Source organism: Haliotis cracherodii, unplaced genomic scaffold (genome assembly GCF_022045235.1).
Source record: "Haliotis cracherodii isolate W230 unplaced genomic scaffold, xgHalCrac1.p SCAF_3, whole genome shotgun sequence".
Classification (NCBI taxonomy): domain Eukaryota; kingdom Metazoa; phylum Mollusca; class Gastropoda; order Lepetellida; family Haliotidae; genus Haliotis; species Haliotis cracherodii.
In genome coordinates this window covers 7,233,758-7,249,367 of record NW_027266286.1, presented here as the reverse complement: position 1 = coordinate 7,249,367, position 15,610 = coordinate 7,233,758, and the positions used below count along the sequence as shown (strand labels likewise).

At 39.8% G+C, this 15,610-nt stretch overlaps 1 protein-coding gene across 1 annotated transcript; it reads right to left on the bottom strand.

The window, feature by feature from the left end:
* Nucleotides 1-4,041: 4,041 nt before the first annotated feature.
* LOC139474396 (uncharacterized) lies at nucleotides 4,042-14,566 on the bottom strand. Its single transcript, XM_071257387.1, has 12 exons — nucleotides 14,274-14,566; nucleotides 13,881-14,040; nucleotides 10,445-10,615; nucleotides 9,579-9,670; nucleotides 9,160-9,386; nucleotides 8,245-8,498; nucleotides 7,864-8,086; nucleotides 6,364-6,459; nucleotides 6,024-6,235; nucleotides 5,318-5,518; nucleotides 4,860-5,034; nucleotides 4,042-4,157 (listed from the first exon to the last, which is right to left on the bottom strand). Exons 1-12 carry the CDS (start codon nucleotides 14,564-14,566, stop codon nucleotides 4,042-4,044), a joined length of 2,220 nt encoding a protein of 739 aa, XP_071113488.1.
* Nucleotides 14,567-15,610: the final 1,044 nt, after the last annotated feature.

The window sequence follows — 15,610 nt, the reverse complement described above, 5'->3', positions numbered from 1 at the left end:
TGTGTGGGGATGACACAAAGTCAGTACTGAGACTGAATCTTATCTATAATTGCTTGCATATATATTGTGCCGTGACCCGTTTTTCTTCTTAGATAAATCGTTTAACTATTATACCAAGGGACCGATCTGACATTTCAAGAAATAACCTTATGAAAATAACATTATCCGGCCATAAATATTGTACCCAGGCGTGAACACAAACAATAAGTTATTCATGACATGCACATGGAAATAAGTTAAGCAACACCCGTATGTTCTCAGACCGGGCAACTTTAATGAACTAGTGCATGAGATGTGTAAAGGATTTCCATACCAAATAAATTATTTAGTGAAAAGGGTTGAGGAGGAACAGAGCTAAGATTACTATAAAATAATGTGTTTTGTTTTGGAGATGTTACCGATTTGGAAAATGACTTTATTTCATCCAAAAACAATGAATGTCACTTTGGTTGCACAGACTAAACTGTCTGTACCATGCACACTTCTGGTTCACGGAATTGAAGAACAATGTCCTGTAAGTCCAAATATTGACTTTCCATCAGTATCTTGTGCAACCTCCCTGAACCCGAACAACTGTTTCAAGACGCCTCCTCGTTCTTTGGATCAATCTCTGGATTTGATTCAGAGGAATTCTGTCCCATTTGTCAAGCAGCAGTCAAGCAGCAGAGCGTATGGACAGGTGAGTCTATTTGTCGAACACAGCGGCCTAAAATGGGACAGAATGGGACAGAATTCCTCAGAACCCTCATTATCTCATGGTAATCTTGGCTACATTCCTCCTCAACTATTTCTTGTCATTAAATAATGTATTTGGTGTGGAAATCTTTTACTCATTTCATGCACTAGTTCATTAAAGCTGCTCCCTCTTAGATTATACGGGTGTTGCTTAATTAATTTCCATGTGTATATAAAACGTCAACGCCAGAGAAGTTAGACTCGAAAATCAGACGAAACAGATTCCATTGGGCGCAGGAGGCAAAACAGAGGTGTAATCACACATGAATTCGTCAATGAAAATAACCTATAACCAGCAAAATAAATAAAAGCACACGATATTGTTCAATCACAAAAACAAAAATAATCGGTCATTTTTGCTGTGGATGGAATTATGCCACATGGAACGAACTGAAGGAACACTCCATATGCAGTCCTTATGGCATATGTCACACGATGGGATTCAGAGGCAAGCGTACAGTCAGTAGCCAGTGTGTTCACTGCAGCATTGATGCAGGCCTCACACCTTCGCGTAATTGAGGCCACTAAATGTTGAAGAACGACCTTAGAATTGGCATTCCACATTCTGAGAAAGGATACGTCCGTGTTCCTGAAACGTTGTTTGAGGATCAGGGAGACGTTTCAAACGTGGTTCCATTTCATCCCAGACATGTTCGATCAGGCAATCTTGCAGGTCAGGGCAACACATTACCATTGTTCTCAGACAGATATTCCAGCAACATGTCGTATTGCCATATCAGCCATTTGCAAAATATCATTCGGCTATCTTGAAGCATCCAAATTCGCACTAAACACAGTCCTTCCTGGAGTCGTTACCCATCCCTGAACACAACGCCACCATCTGCAACGCGATTGCCTTGAAGAACACATGGCGTCATGTAACGTTAATCTGGACGCCTGCAATCATCAGAACGGTGACAAAGGTATCGTGACTCATCAGTGAGGATGACCCTTCTCCTCTGACGTGCTGTCCACCAAAAGAGTTGTCTGCACTACTAGAGACGTCGAGATTGACATTCTGCCATCGGGACTGACCGTCTGCTCTGGGCGCCTGGAGCGGATGCCGTAGATCCGTAGATGTCGTCGGACTGGTATGGTACGGGCTTTGAGAGTTGCTGTTTGAAACCTGGGTTGAAAATCTACGATTCGCATTCAGAGATTTTGTCATGAGTGGGCGTCCACAACGGAGACGATCAGCTGTTTTGCTTTTGATAACGTTACTATAAATGCAATATGGTGTTCCTGTTGACGAACGAGGTACATGATTCAATCTTTGCTGTGGCTATGACATTTTTAAAACGTTCGAAAGTGGTGCATTTCTGAACTATGCATTTCTGATAATTGCTCAGATACGCATGATTCTAAATGCTGATAAAATCAATTTCTTCGCTCTGTAAACATCATCTCCTCAGAAACTAGTGGACTGATTGATGAAGCTGATACTTCATCTCACCAATGATGACAACTTAATTTGTTGCTGAGGTTTGAGGTTTACCCACATTCGAAAAACTATTTTAATTAAAACTAAAAACATATTCTGGTCATATTTCTGTATTTACTTGACTCATATCTTGCATAGAAAAATCCTTATAACTGACAACGAGCTCCTCTCAACCCACTCCTGTCAATATTTACATTTCGTATCCAAACGTATAGTAACCACATATGATGTCCAATATCTGACAATCACAATTAAAACATGCTAGAGATTATATATTACATAACGTTTAACTCAAAATTTGCATAATTCCAGTGAGGAAACATATTTCTTTCAGTACAAAAGAGTCGAGGTGAAATTGGGTTTAACGCCGCGTCTAAGATTATTGCACTTATATAGCGACGTGCATGCATGTGTGTGTGTGTGTGTGTGTGTGTGTGTGTGTGTGTGTGTGTGTGTGTGTGTGTGCTTGTACTAGTCCGGACTGATGCCGATTTATAGTGCTAGCACACTGAGATACCATACCGCAGTTAAACATGGATACCTCAGTCAGACACGGTATACTGACTCCGAGCCGACCAGTCCTTGTTTTAGCCCCTTAATGTCCAACCCCGAACCTTCCACTCTCCGGGCGGTCTCAGAACAAAAGTGTTAATACTTATATTGTAAACTAAAATATTTCTTGTCCCTTCATGTTCGGCTTCATTTGGTAGAATGCCCCCTAACATGAAATAGCAAAGGGAATGTCTTTATATAATATGACAATTCAAGGTACAGATTGCATATACTACATATAACACGTGCTGCTTGCAAAGCTGCAGCGGTAGTGTTATTATCCTTGAGCTAATGACGACGAATAAAGTTGTCACCACATCTACATGTACAAATGGGTTTGCTAGCAATCGCTCGGAGTTAAAAAAAAGGAATACTGCCCGCTGGGAATCGTTTTTGTACGAAATGTTTTCACGCCGTTTTTCAAATTTCAACTTACGATGTCTAAAATTAACACGTACACGGGGAAGGTACGCAAAAAAATTCAGAGAACGCAGAAACAAATATCTGTATCCTTATGTCCATAACACCTTCTTTGGGGTGAAGTGATTTAGTGTTGAAGCATCTGTTTAAAATTCATGAACATACCGCCAAATTCTTGCGCAGTTTTGACTGGTAAAGGTTAGAGTATGCATCGAATTCTCCAAGCTTCACCCGTCCTGGACCTTAATAGGTCTTCAGTATCCCAGTATCTGATATTCAGGCTCTGTGATTTATCATGAATAATTCAAGAACAGATGGTGTCATCATTGATCTTCAGGATCCATTTATATATTTTTCACAACAATTTATCTTTTTACGCCAAATCTGTTTCGAGACTGAATAACAGATTAATGAAATAATACTTAGTGTATGCCGTATGTACTAAATCTACATTGCACGTTCGTTAATATCTGTTGTAGTATTTTTTATGTCACACCTTAATATGTTTGATCAAGGCTTTCGAATTCCTGATTGACCAGCTTAGTTTGTCGGCACCATACCGAACGTCATAATGAACGCCTAAGACCTGATATGTACATGTATCTTATATTTTATTCAAACCGGTATTAAACACAGCTCACTTCTTATTAAAAAAATATAGGAACATCACAAGGACGCCCTGTGGTACATTCACTACATTAAACACTGCTATATTAAGATTAAGTACATTTAACCATTTTGTTTGATACTTTTTTTGTTTTTAGAAAATGTCCTATCAGATCACTTTATATATACATATATAGAACACATACTCCTCAGTATCCAATACCATCCATTATAAACCTATACATGAGATACACAGGTGAAAAATGAGGAATTAATTATAATAATGATTAATATCGTCCAAGCGTTTTTTGTCCTATAACTTTGAACTGGCAAGAAACGACATTGGAGTCAAGAGCTGGTCTAGAGTTTGGTTGTTGGCCTCCTGCCCACATTGAAATGCCACCTGAAAAGACAAATATGGTAAAACATTTATTTTGTTCAATGTCTACTCATTGCACTCTGTCATTTAGTAACTTGCGCACACCAGGTAATGACGAAATAATTTTAGAACTACAAATATTCTAATAAGTTATTATAATTTATTCGCTGAAGCGGTCTGTTGTATATAGTGATAAACCTTTATATGATAAAAAGCTAGGTTCTTATCAAAACATCCGATTCCATTTATTTCTTTTCCCTCTAAACGATATAAAACTGTTGAATAGTGACTTAATCAATTGTCAAAATATAAGAAGTTATTCTGAACAAGATATGTTGCCATTGTTACGTTACGGTGCCTCGCGAGAGAACAGACAGTGCGCATGGGGAGGTTCTTGTGAATCATTTTTCCCAACTAGCCTTTGTTTGTGATATAAGCTAACATCTCCGAATCGGATGGTTACTGACTTAGTGCATATCGTCATTCTTTGAAGAGTGGATCTTTCCTCATAATATTAACGACTGGTATCCTAAGGACTGACCCAATTATCAACAAGACACCGTAATATGTCCGGAATATTTCTGTGTTATCTTTCCCAAACACCGAGGATTGTTACTCATGGAATCAACCACATTATTGTCTGGTCCAGACTGGACTACTTCTGTTTTTGTTCATAATTTTGTTGATGTCGTAAGGGTACCTCGTGTGCCGCACGAGTCAGCTTACCTGGCTCAACAACCCATCCCTTCTGGTCAGTCCACACTGCCAGAGATTCTGCCGAGATGGTGAAGTTCCACTGAGTCTGCACGCCCCGTTGTGCAAACACTCTATTGAAGGCCACCAGCTGAAGCTGTGGAACCGTCACCGTGGCGTTAGACCAGGATATGTACACCTGGATGGCCTGGAGTAAAGACACGCCCCGTAGTTGGTTATATTCCAGTTGTGGAACATGCATGGATCATATGTATGTCAACGACATTATAAGCAACTATAACTCATTGAGAAATGTTTGTTTCCCAGAAGGATATTCCTTTTAACATTTCATTAATTCCAAGCAGACTCAGGTGATGAGCTAAGTTGTCAAATTGTGAGGTGGGAAGACGGAGAATGTCAATGGTATGATCATTTTTGTGATCATGGGTGATGTTTGATAAAAGCCGCTGTTTCCTTTCAACAATCCATACCTCAAAGGCATCAAAGGATCCTCGATTGCTAAGTAAGACAAAACCAGTGACATCGTGCCCGGCTGTCACCTGAGAGGGACACTCCAATATGTCGTAGAAGAAGCTGGTGTAGGACAGGCCGTAGCCGAAGGGGAAGAGAACTGGATACGTGGCGTACCGGTATGTGCGTCCGACCATTGTGTAGTTGGTAATATCAGGCACCTTAAGGGTTAACATTGAAGGATACATTTTATACATACGTGCCTACTCTGACCTTACCTATTTTGTGTAAGACTGCATATTTAAAATAATACAGTGGACCATTATTCCTTGAAGGTTTATACCCGAAATAATTTTAACTGATGGCATTTTACCTCCACATCTATCTGCAACATGTGACGTGGTATTATTATTATTTACTTCTCAACCAACATTCCAACACTGCCATGTGATCAAATTTGTCAGAGAATCAGGTTTTCTAAAATTGGAATACAATCTGCTCATGATTATCCCTATCTGGCATGTTTTGAGTAGATGACAAAATGTTATTAAATGTAATGGAATTATTAAAATTCTACTGACTATTGTTATGAACTAACAATGCAAAAGAAAAAAATTAACTTAAAACATGGCTAAACGTATAGATGCTTAAGAAAAAATATATTGAACAAGAACGCAATCAAGCTTTGAATTAGGTTAAGTTTTGAGGAAGATAATTCATACCTACCGTGTCCATATATCTTGGCCACGTTACCGGGAGTCTTCCGGCAGGTACTGAATTTGGTCCCTCTGCCAAAAGTACTTGTCGCAGAGCCTCGCCTGTTGACTGGGCTGGGAAAAACAGTTCCATTATTGCATGTACATTGGGACTCTCAGCAGCCCAAGTAATATTGAGGGGTCCGCCATTGAAAAGAAGGAGGATGACCTTGGCACCATATTCTGGAAGTAGAGATATAATGATCATTTGTTCAGTAGCATAAGACTGACAAATCGTGAGTGTGATTGAGTGAATGGGTTTTAAATATATTGTACATGAATCCTGGTTGTGTTATCCCATCCCTACCTACCCTTGCCGGTGGTGACAGCATCCTCCAGCAGCTGCAGCTGTTGCCCAGGGAGCTCCAGGTTGGCCTTGTCATTTCCTTCAGATTCTAATTCCCGACCTAAATGGAAACGTCGGCATAGAAACTTCACCTGGTAGACAAGTCTTAAATTGATGCCAAGAAACACACATCAACCGAAGCTAAGAACGTGTTCTGAATGCATGTGTTCTTCAGTGGTACGATGATGTGAATGATGTCTTAACTGACATTATGTCTATCACTGTCGCACACTGCCGCCACAAAGACAAAACTGACACGTGGTTAAAAGGTTTATATGCAACTAATGTTGTACACTGTCGTAAAATTCCTATATTAATACAGTCATGTTATTACGTGTTGAACTACCCGTACAATAACATATCAATCTCGAAAGAGAAAATTCGCATGAAAATTTGTCAGTTTCAATTATTATTTTGTGCAAATCTGGAATCAGATATCTCGAATCAGATTCCTGCAACAGCAAATGTTTATTTTTTTGTATAGAAACATTTACGAACGGGTTTAAATTGGGTGAAAAGTTTCCATGAGCTATCACCTCTTTCCACAAATGTATTTCGTCGCTATGGAAGATGGCCAATTTTTCCTTCCGAGAAAAATGGGTTGTCTAAATAATAATTAAGGGGCAGCTATAGGAACATAGGTTTTGGGGATATATTACACCTTCTACCATGAATTTGACGTTTGACGACCGCATCACAGCGGCAGCTCTTATTCATACAATAGTACTATTTTCAGTCATTGTCGGTAGACATATTTAAATAATTATATCTACAATTACAGGTTACATAATGCACAGATGTGGTTACTACGATATTCAAAGGATGTGTGGTAATACATTTCGTGCAGAAAACACGATAGAAATCTACAAAGGGAATGTTTTTACGTTTTGGAGACAATAGAGAGCTTGGAATTTTGGCGCTTTTCTACATACGACTGTGACGTCATATCTTTTGCATCACAATGATCGATATAACGTCACAATGGTGACGTACGATGTAGAGCGAAAGCCTTGCAAAGCTTGCTTTGTTTTCTTTAGGGATGCCCACCTCATGTTAGCTTAACAAGTTGCTGTGGTTATATGCTTTCAATGCCTGCCATATGTTCGAGTAAAGTATAATGGTGTAAACAAAGTGCTTGAGTATATACAGCACCATATTTTGTTCGGTGATTCCGCAATTCAGATCGATAACCCATTCAAAACACTGGACTCAATCCATGCCGCTTCAATCAGTATATTTGCTAACACCAGAGAGTTCGCGTTTTATTTAGTCATGGTAGAATGGAGATGGTCATACTGTGTTTTCAATGTAGAGCTGGGTTACCTGTAGATTTAGCCGCGCTAAATGAAACAGTTTAACCCTCACGCTGCGCGTTCGGTTCCAAATTCAATTTAGCTCGGTTAAATCTACAGGTAACGTAGCTCTACATTGAAAACACAGTATGTGTATCTCCTGATTAACTCACCTGTGCCAAGACACACAAAAATGAGGTCAGAGGCTGTTACTGCAATTCGGACTTGGTGGGAGTTATACTGAGTGCATTTGTTGTCTGTGCAGCCTGCTGCATACCTCACTGTAGACCAGAGATACTGTAAGCCTTGTAGGGGTGTGGTGGTGTATTCGCGGTTCATTGCGGGAGCATAGTCTCCAAACTGTTGATATGGATTGTTGGCCATTGGTCCGACAGCCTGTTGGACAATGATTTCTTTTCATATTGTAAACAGTGGCAAGGAGGAAAGTAAGAAATGGTATGGAAATCTTTAATTACAGCCTTCACCAGGTAAAACTTATTCATGTAAATACCACATAATTTATATGGGAACTGTTTTCAATCTCCTATACCTACCGCTACGTTTTGGTAGCTTGATGGCTTCAAGGGAAGGACATTGTCTTGGTTTTTCAGCAACACAAATGTCTTCAATGCTGCCTCAACAGCCAGGTTCCTGTGAGCCTCGCCCTGCACTATCGATATGTTTAGTTTTGTATATTGATTCATTTCCGGTGGGTCGAACTCTCCAAGCCTCATTCTGACATTGAACAGCTCCTTAATTCTGATCCTAACCTCGTCTTCAGTCAGCTTGCCTTGTTTCACAGCATCAACTGAAGGACACAAAATAGTACTGGTACAGCACCTTGTCCATTTTAGAGCCATACCTCCAGGTTGACAGTTAACATTGTTTAAAGTAACACTTAAAGGGAAATAAGGATGACATGAAAATGCGATGTGTCAAGCAACAAGACTTCAGCTCAGGCAAACGTGGTGTGAGGTGGTTATTTTCCACAATCTCACAACTTAACATAGTTGCTACAAGGGAATCTCGGCACTACATGTGCCAATTATATAATTGCCGTTAGTTATCAAAATGTCACAAACACTCATATATTAAATCGATTGAGAAATGATCAAGTTAGATTCATTGTAAATGGACAATATACTCTTGCTACCAAATCGTCAACAACGGCCTGTAAGGACAGTTTTGTTTTCAATTTCCTTAAGTAATATTAGTCATTAAGACTCATATAATTCTGGTCTTCGTCTTGTTGAATACAGGTGTATTTTGTATCTCATAATGGCAAGAACAGGCAACCATACATATTGACGTTGTCCCCTCACCCCAAAACCTATGAACTGGGCATGAACATGTGCACAATGACATAAGAAACAATAACATCCAAATTTGGATACCATCATGCCCTAAACAGATTGACAAGGAAAGGGACTCTCGGTGGTACACTCAAATTATGCGAAACATGCACGTACCCACTGACAGAAACACCTGTTCGGCGTTGAAAAAGGACAATTCGAGGTTGCATCCAGCCTTCACACACGCGGTGACGGTGTCGACGCTGTTGTTGAGGTAGTGGTGTTTAGTGATTATGTTCTCAATGGCAGCTTCGTCACTGACCACATAACCTTTGAAACCCCATTCGGTTCTCAGAATATCCGTCAGAAGCTTCTTGTTGGCACATGCTGGAACTCCGTTGATGCTTAAAAATAAGGGATTCACATATGGATTAGATATTCAAGAGATCATACCATTTCTACATATTATAATGCAAGATACACATAAAGGATGTTTAAGGTTTCAATGTTAGCGTTTGCAGTTGTAAGAAGATGGATGCCTGTGGAATAATGAGTTGTCACTAAATTAGTCCAAGTAACATTTGCGTTGTACCAACCTGTTATAGCTACACATGATACTGTATGTACCGGCCTTGACACAGGAGCGGAAGGCTGGGAGAAACGTTGTGCGCCAATCTCTTTCAGACACCTGAAAAGGTTTGTGTGTTTGTTGTTTAATGCCGAACTCAGCAATATTCCAGCTACATGACGGCGGTCTGTAAGTAATCGAGTCTGGACCAGATAATCCAGTGATTGACATCATAAACATCGATACACGCAATTTGGATTGATGACAGGCAACAACCAAGTCAGCGAGCCTGTCCACCCGATCCCTTTAGTCGCCTTTTACGACAAGCATACTCGCTTTTTACGACAAGCATGGGTTGCTGAGAACATATTCTACCCCTGGTCGTCACGGCTAACACCTGAAAAGAACAATTCAGTATTCTATATGCATTCATTGATATAATTGTTCATAAACTACTATATTTCGGTTTTCTTGATAAAATATAACAACAAAAGACGTTAAGTGAGAAACTGATTTAGCTCGACTCCAGGCTAAATAAATGTATGCATGTAGCTTTACCTAAGACCTGGGAAATCACGAGAGAAATGACAAATTGTATTCAAGAACATAGTAGTATGTATAAAAGTACAAATGTCGAGAAATAAGAACTCCATTATGAGTATATTCTTAACTCTACAAACAACAATAATCTACCTTCTCGAAAAACGTTAATCCCAGTTTCTCAACATAGAGAACTAAGTTGCAAATTCGCACTGTTTGAATAAAGTCTTTGATAGGCATTTAGAAGATCAGAAATTTAGAAGAACATATCAGGGCTACTATTTTCTCATTCATCAAGTGAATGATGAAGTGGCAAAAAGTAGCCATGACATGACATCTCTGACCTCGGGCTACCTTTGCATCAAACGATAAGCGAGAAACGGGAATATTCTCGGGACCTCCATGGACATTGAAGTGTTTGCATCCAGCGTTAGCTCTGACGTAGCGGGGATCACTTCCCTGGAGACCCTTTACAAAACTTGAGGCAAAGACTCCTGACAGGTATGGATCCTCTCCATACGTTTCCTGTAGTAAAAGAAATATGTTTGTTTGACCCCAAAGCTTCTAAATATGTCAGTATGCAAACTGGAAGATCACCAGATACAAGGCAGCCGACTCAACAGTGACGGAGTCTGATTCCCATACTTCAGTGGTAATGACTTATGTGATGATGATAGTGCTGACGAATCCTGAACACATGTCACAGTGAGCCAGGGATGCACGCAAGGGACATGCAGCATAAAACGTCGTGAAACATTTAAAAGAACCCGAGCAACGTCCAAATAATAATATGAACACAAAAATAAACATCAGATTTGACAGTTTTGTTTTGTTGCTTGTTTGTTGCTTAACTCCGCACTCAGCAATATTCCAGCTACGTGACGGCGGTCTGTAAATAATCGAGTTTGGACCAGACAATCCAGTGATTGACAACATAAGCATCTATCCAAGTAATTGGGATCGATGACATGCATCAACCAAGTCAGTGAGCCTGACCACCCGATCCCGTTCGTCGTCTCTTACGACAAGCATAGTCGCCTTTTACCTCAAGCATGGGTCTGAAGAACTATTCTACCCCGGATCTTCACCGGCCGATTTGACAGTAAAAAGAAGGGAGCTTGCAATAGTGATCGCCTCGATTCAAAAGAAAAATACTTCTACTCTCAAATATCAAAGCAGATGGGACACGCGACGCAATTCGTGGTGCTATTAGAGCATATTAGTATAAAGACCAATAAAGATCTATGTACACATAATCAGCAGAATTCATGTTACTGTGAATTTTTCGTTAACTTTACATATGGATCTGAGCTACTCTCTACAAGCTTTGCACAATTCATTAAAATATGCTTCCTATGACAAGATAATAGCATATTGAAATTATTAACGCTAGGGTTATTCCAGTGAAACGTAGGTATATATTTTGATCTTAAGGAAGAGAAATATGGGCAAGCCACTATAAAGTTGTTCTCAACTCTAGCTGTTTCTAGAATACACAATTTACGATATCAACTAGCAATATTATACTTGATTAACTGGCTTTTGAATACGAGCCTTCTTGAACACAATCTCATTAAAATCAGACCTTAGTTCTCGCTACCGCTAAACAATCATCTAAAGACATCCCATTAGGGGTCACGTCACAACGACCTTTCATCCGACTAATCAGAGCCTCGCTTACCAGATTATGAAAGTGACAGTCGGAATGTGATTTCTAATCATGCAACATCGAAAACTTTAACACGGGGTATTCCGAACGATAGTAACGGGTTTAACGACTGAATCAATACAATCTAGACCATCTAGTAGCCATTCCAGAATGTTCTTTTGTTCAGGTTTCAAATTTGTAATCGAGAATTTGTCAAAATATGGTTCGAAGCGTAGTCGCCAATTTGAAATAAGTGCCGTAAAGCACGAGAAAGCTTCCCTCTGATTGGTCATTCTATTGGTTGGTCAAAGTTCGCGCAAGGTCGGTCTGACGTGACCCGTAATGGGATGTCCTCAGATCTTTGTTTAGCGGTAGCGAGAACTAAGATCTGATTTTAATGAGATTGTGTTGAATACAATCACATAATGTTTGTGCAGAGTTGTTTAAAAATAAAATATCAGCTTCTTGTGGACCACAACAAAGCCATAACTGTAAATGTGAACAATACTCTTCATACATGTGAAACCTACATAACGCTATTACAGACTGACTGACAAGATAAAATTGCTTAGGCTATCTGTCAATAGACATTGAAAACAACCAATATTGTAGACATATTTTGTGATAGTCAACAAATATATCATATCTATCACATTCACCAAGCATAACCAGTATGGTTTTACGCCGTTTTTAGTAATATTCCGGGAATATCACGGCGGGGGACAACAGAAATGGGCTCCACACATTGTACCCATGTTGGGAATCGATCCCGGGTATTCAGCATGACAAGCGAATCCTTTAACCACTAGGCTACCCCACTGCGCCTTAACCATATTTGAAAGATGATTGTCCTATGGCACACTTGCCATTTTTATATACATGTCATTTCTATTCATCCGTTTGTTAGTGCTTCTGGGTGTACCACCATTCCGAAAAACTAAGATTTATGTCTTCCTTTAAATTGTACTTTTGAATCAATGCGTAGATCGATGCTCATGATGTCAATCACTTAGTCCAGAGTCATTCGTTTACCGACCTCCGTCATATTGCGGGAATATTGCTGAGTGCGGCGTTAAACAACAAACAAAAACGTTTAAAAACATATAATAGCTTTAATCATGACTGCCTCTCCTTAATATGGTTTACTAAGTAAAAGCCACACAACCCTTTCCCAATCCATAAGACACGTCTGCAAAAACAAATACGATTGTACCGTTACTGAAGCCTTGAATGTTGTAAACATGACAAACAGCTATTGAGCAAGAGCAGTATGACGCTCTCTGATTGAACTTCAAAAGTTGTACAATGAGGACACCAACTTATTAAGGCTGGAATTGCTGGAGAGAAATTGTCACACTGAATCTTTATGCATAGATATAAATATGACACAGACAAGGCTGTCTCATTGGTCTCCTTTATTGCTAGTTCAGGTGGGTAAATCTGTGGAAGTGAATTGACTATTTGATGGCTTATGAACGATATCAGATCATCGATCTACCTCAAACTTCAGTAAAACTTTCTTGCCAAATAACTTTGTTTTTACTTTGCCACAACAAGCAGAAATTACGATTCATATGTACAGAGATAAATCACGGGGGTGGGTGGTGGGGGGGTGGGGGGGGTGCCTACTTCTTGTCTAAATGTCTTACCCACACCATTCACGAAAATCTTATCAATGAGGAAGTAAAGTATTTCACATATTGTTTTCTGAGGAAGCTCCAGATGGCATTTGTTTTCATTTTTGACAAATAGTCCTGAATGTCTGAAGATAGATATGGGCTACATATATGGTCAACGCGTTAAGTAACAAATGTCAAATGGATGAATTTCTCCTTAACAATTTACCCAGAACGATTTTGAATTACTTTAGTTCTATGATAATGTATTAACCATAATCATCATATAATTTTCACCGCTTTTCTCTTTTACGCCAAATGGAATCTGTGTTTGATAATCAAGTCTGTTTTATATTTTTCTAAAAGTTCTAATTAATTTGCAGCAAAAGGACAGATAGGTTGAGACTGGATTAAAATGGGCAGGGAGGAATGCAGGGTTTGATCGTTGCAAGCATGCACTTATAATGCTTACTATTGTCCTTGAGTTATGTAATCGTATGTAAATGACCTGAAGATTGTCTCTCACCTGATTCCTGCCCCACCTGGGGTCTCTGACGATGTTGATGACTGGGCTGAAACAGCTGATACCCTTGTGGTCGCCATATGACCCGTACCTCGTGTAGTTGTTATACTTGGCCCTCACCTCCTCACCCGTGGCCTGAGCTACCCGGAATATCAGATCAGGGCTGCAGGAAATGACGACACAGCGTAAGCAGTTCAGGTTCAGTTACTATGCAGTTGTGTTCTGACCCCAAGATATGTTAGAGCATTTGTTAAAGAAGGCATTGTCCAACTAGGTATATTGTCCATACACGCCTCTAAATATTCACGGATTGTATGGTTGTATGCCATATATTGTTATTGAATTTGAAGAGAAAAGCTTTCACAGGATACCCATAACAAAGTACACATGTCTTACCTGAATGAGGCTGCAAGTCCTATGGCCTGGGGAAAGGAGGTAGCGTTCCCCGCCGAGACGTCCCCGCGGAGACACTCTGTGTTCCAGGAATATGGTTTGATACCCAGACGGGGTATAGCAGGGGCGGGACCACCTTCAGGTCCTGCGCCCCCTCGGGAAATCTGAAGCTGCATCTCGTTCAGGGTGAGACGCCCCACGAGATCGTTGACTCTGTCCTCCCAGGATAGAGAGACATTTCTGAAGGGGTAGTCCCCCACCACTACGGGGACGAGAACGAGAAGAAGGTTAAGCATTGTGTGGGGACGACACAGATAGAATGACTGTATGACGACTGCGATGTGTTACATAAATTGACTCATTTTATCTATGGCTAGCTACCTATCACGCCCAGGCCGCATAACTACCATACCACGACATGATTACCCTTATGATTACAAGTTAAATTTAATGGAGTTACAGATCATTCTACTTTTTGAGCCTGGGTTGTTTTTGATAGAATAATTAATCCTGAGAAATAAACTCAAACAATGTAACCGTGAATATATTAATTATATGATACCAGAACATTAAATATATATTATGATGGCGCGGACTATTTGGCTTTAAAGAGTATGAATCATCTGACTGTGTAACCGTCAGTGTGGTGAGATTACATAACCTATATTAAAACTGGACTTACAAGACATAATTTAGTTGACAACAATGTCTGTGGTAGAGCAAGGATTAAGACAGGTCACAACACCTTACCCAACCATACCCCATTTGAGTGGTCTGTAAATATTGACCGCAGGTCTTGTGGCAACCTCCCACGACAAACGTTTGCTTATTTATGTCAAGCCTTAAAAAACATACGTTTGTGTGTTAACATTATGAAAACAGTTTTGCAAACTTTGTCTTTGAAGTTTGATAAACTCGAAAAACAACATTTTCAATAATTTTCTTTTGCTAATATATTCGTCTTTACAAAGTCGATTTTGGCGTATGAACGGTAGGTTGTCAGACGTATCTTTATCGCTTACAATTAATCAGATACTGTGGAGATATGATATATTTTACTTGTGTAGCGTCGGCATTTGAGACAAGGGAGGGGGACGGCCTGACAACGCATGTTGTGTGAATGCACACGTTAGCAGTTTCTCAGTGTGAAGTGTTATGGTTGAACCCCCATGTGTCCACACCGGCATGTGTAATATATTTAAGTGACGGTAATGTGAGTGTGTTCACGATTGAATATCGAATCGTTTATTCATGTGAAGCATTATGGTTCTCAAGGCACATAAACTGGCACGGAGTCCCTTGTTCTATAATTGGGTGAACCTGGAGTGGATGTTGACATC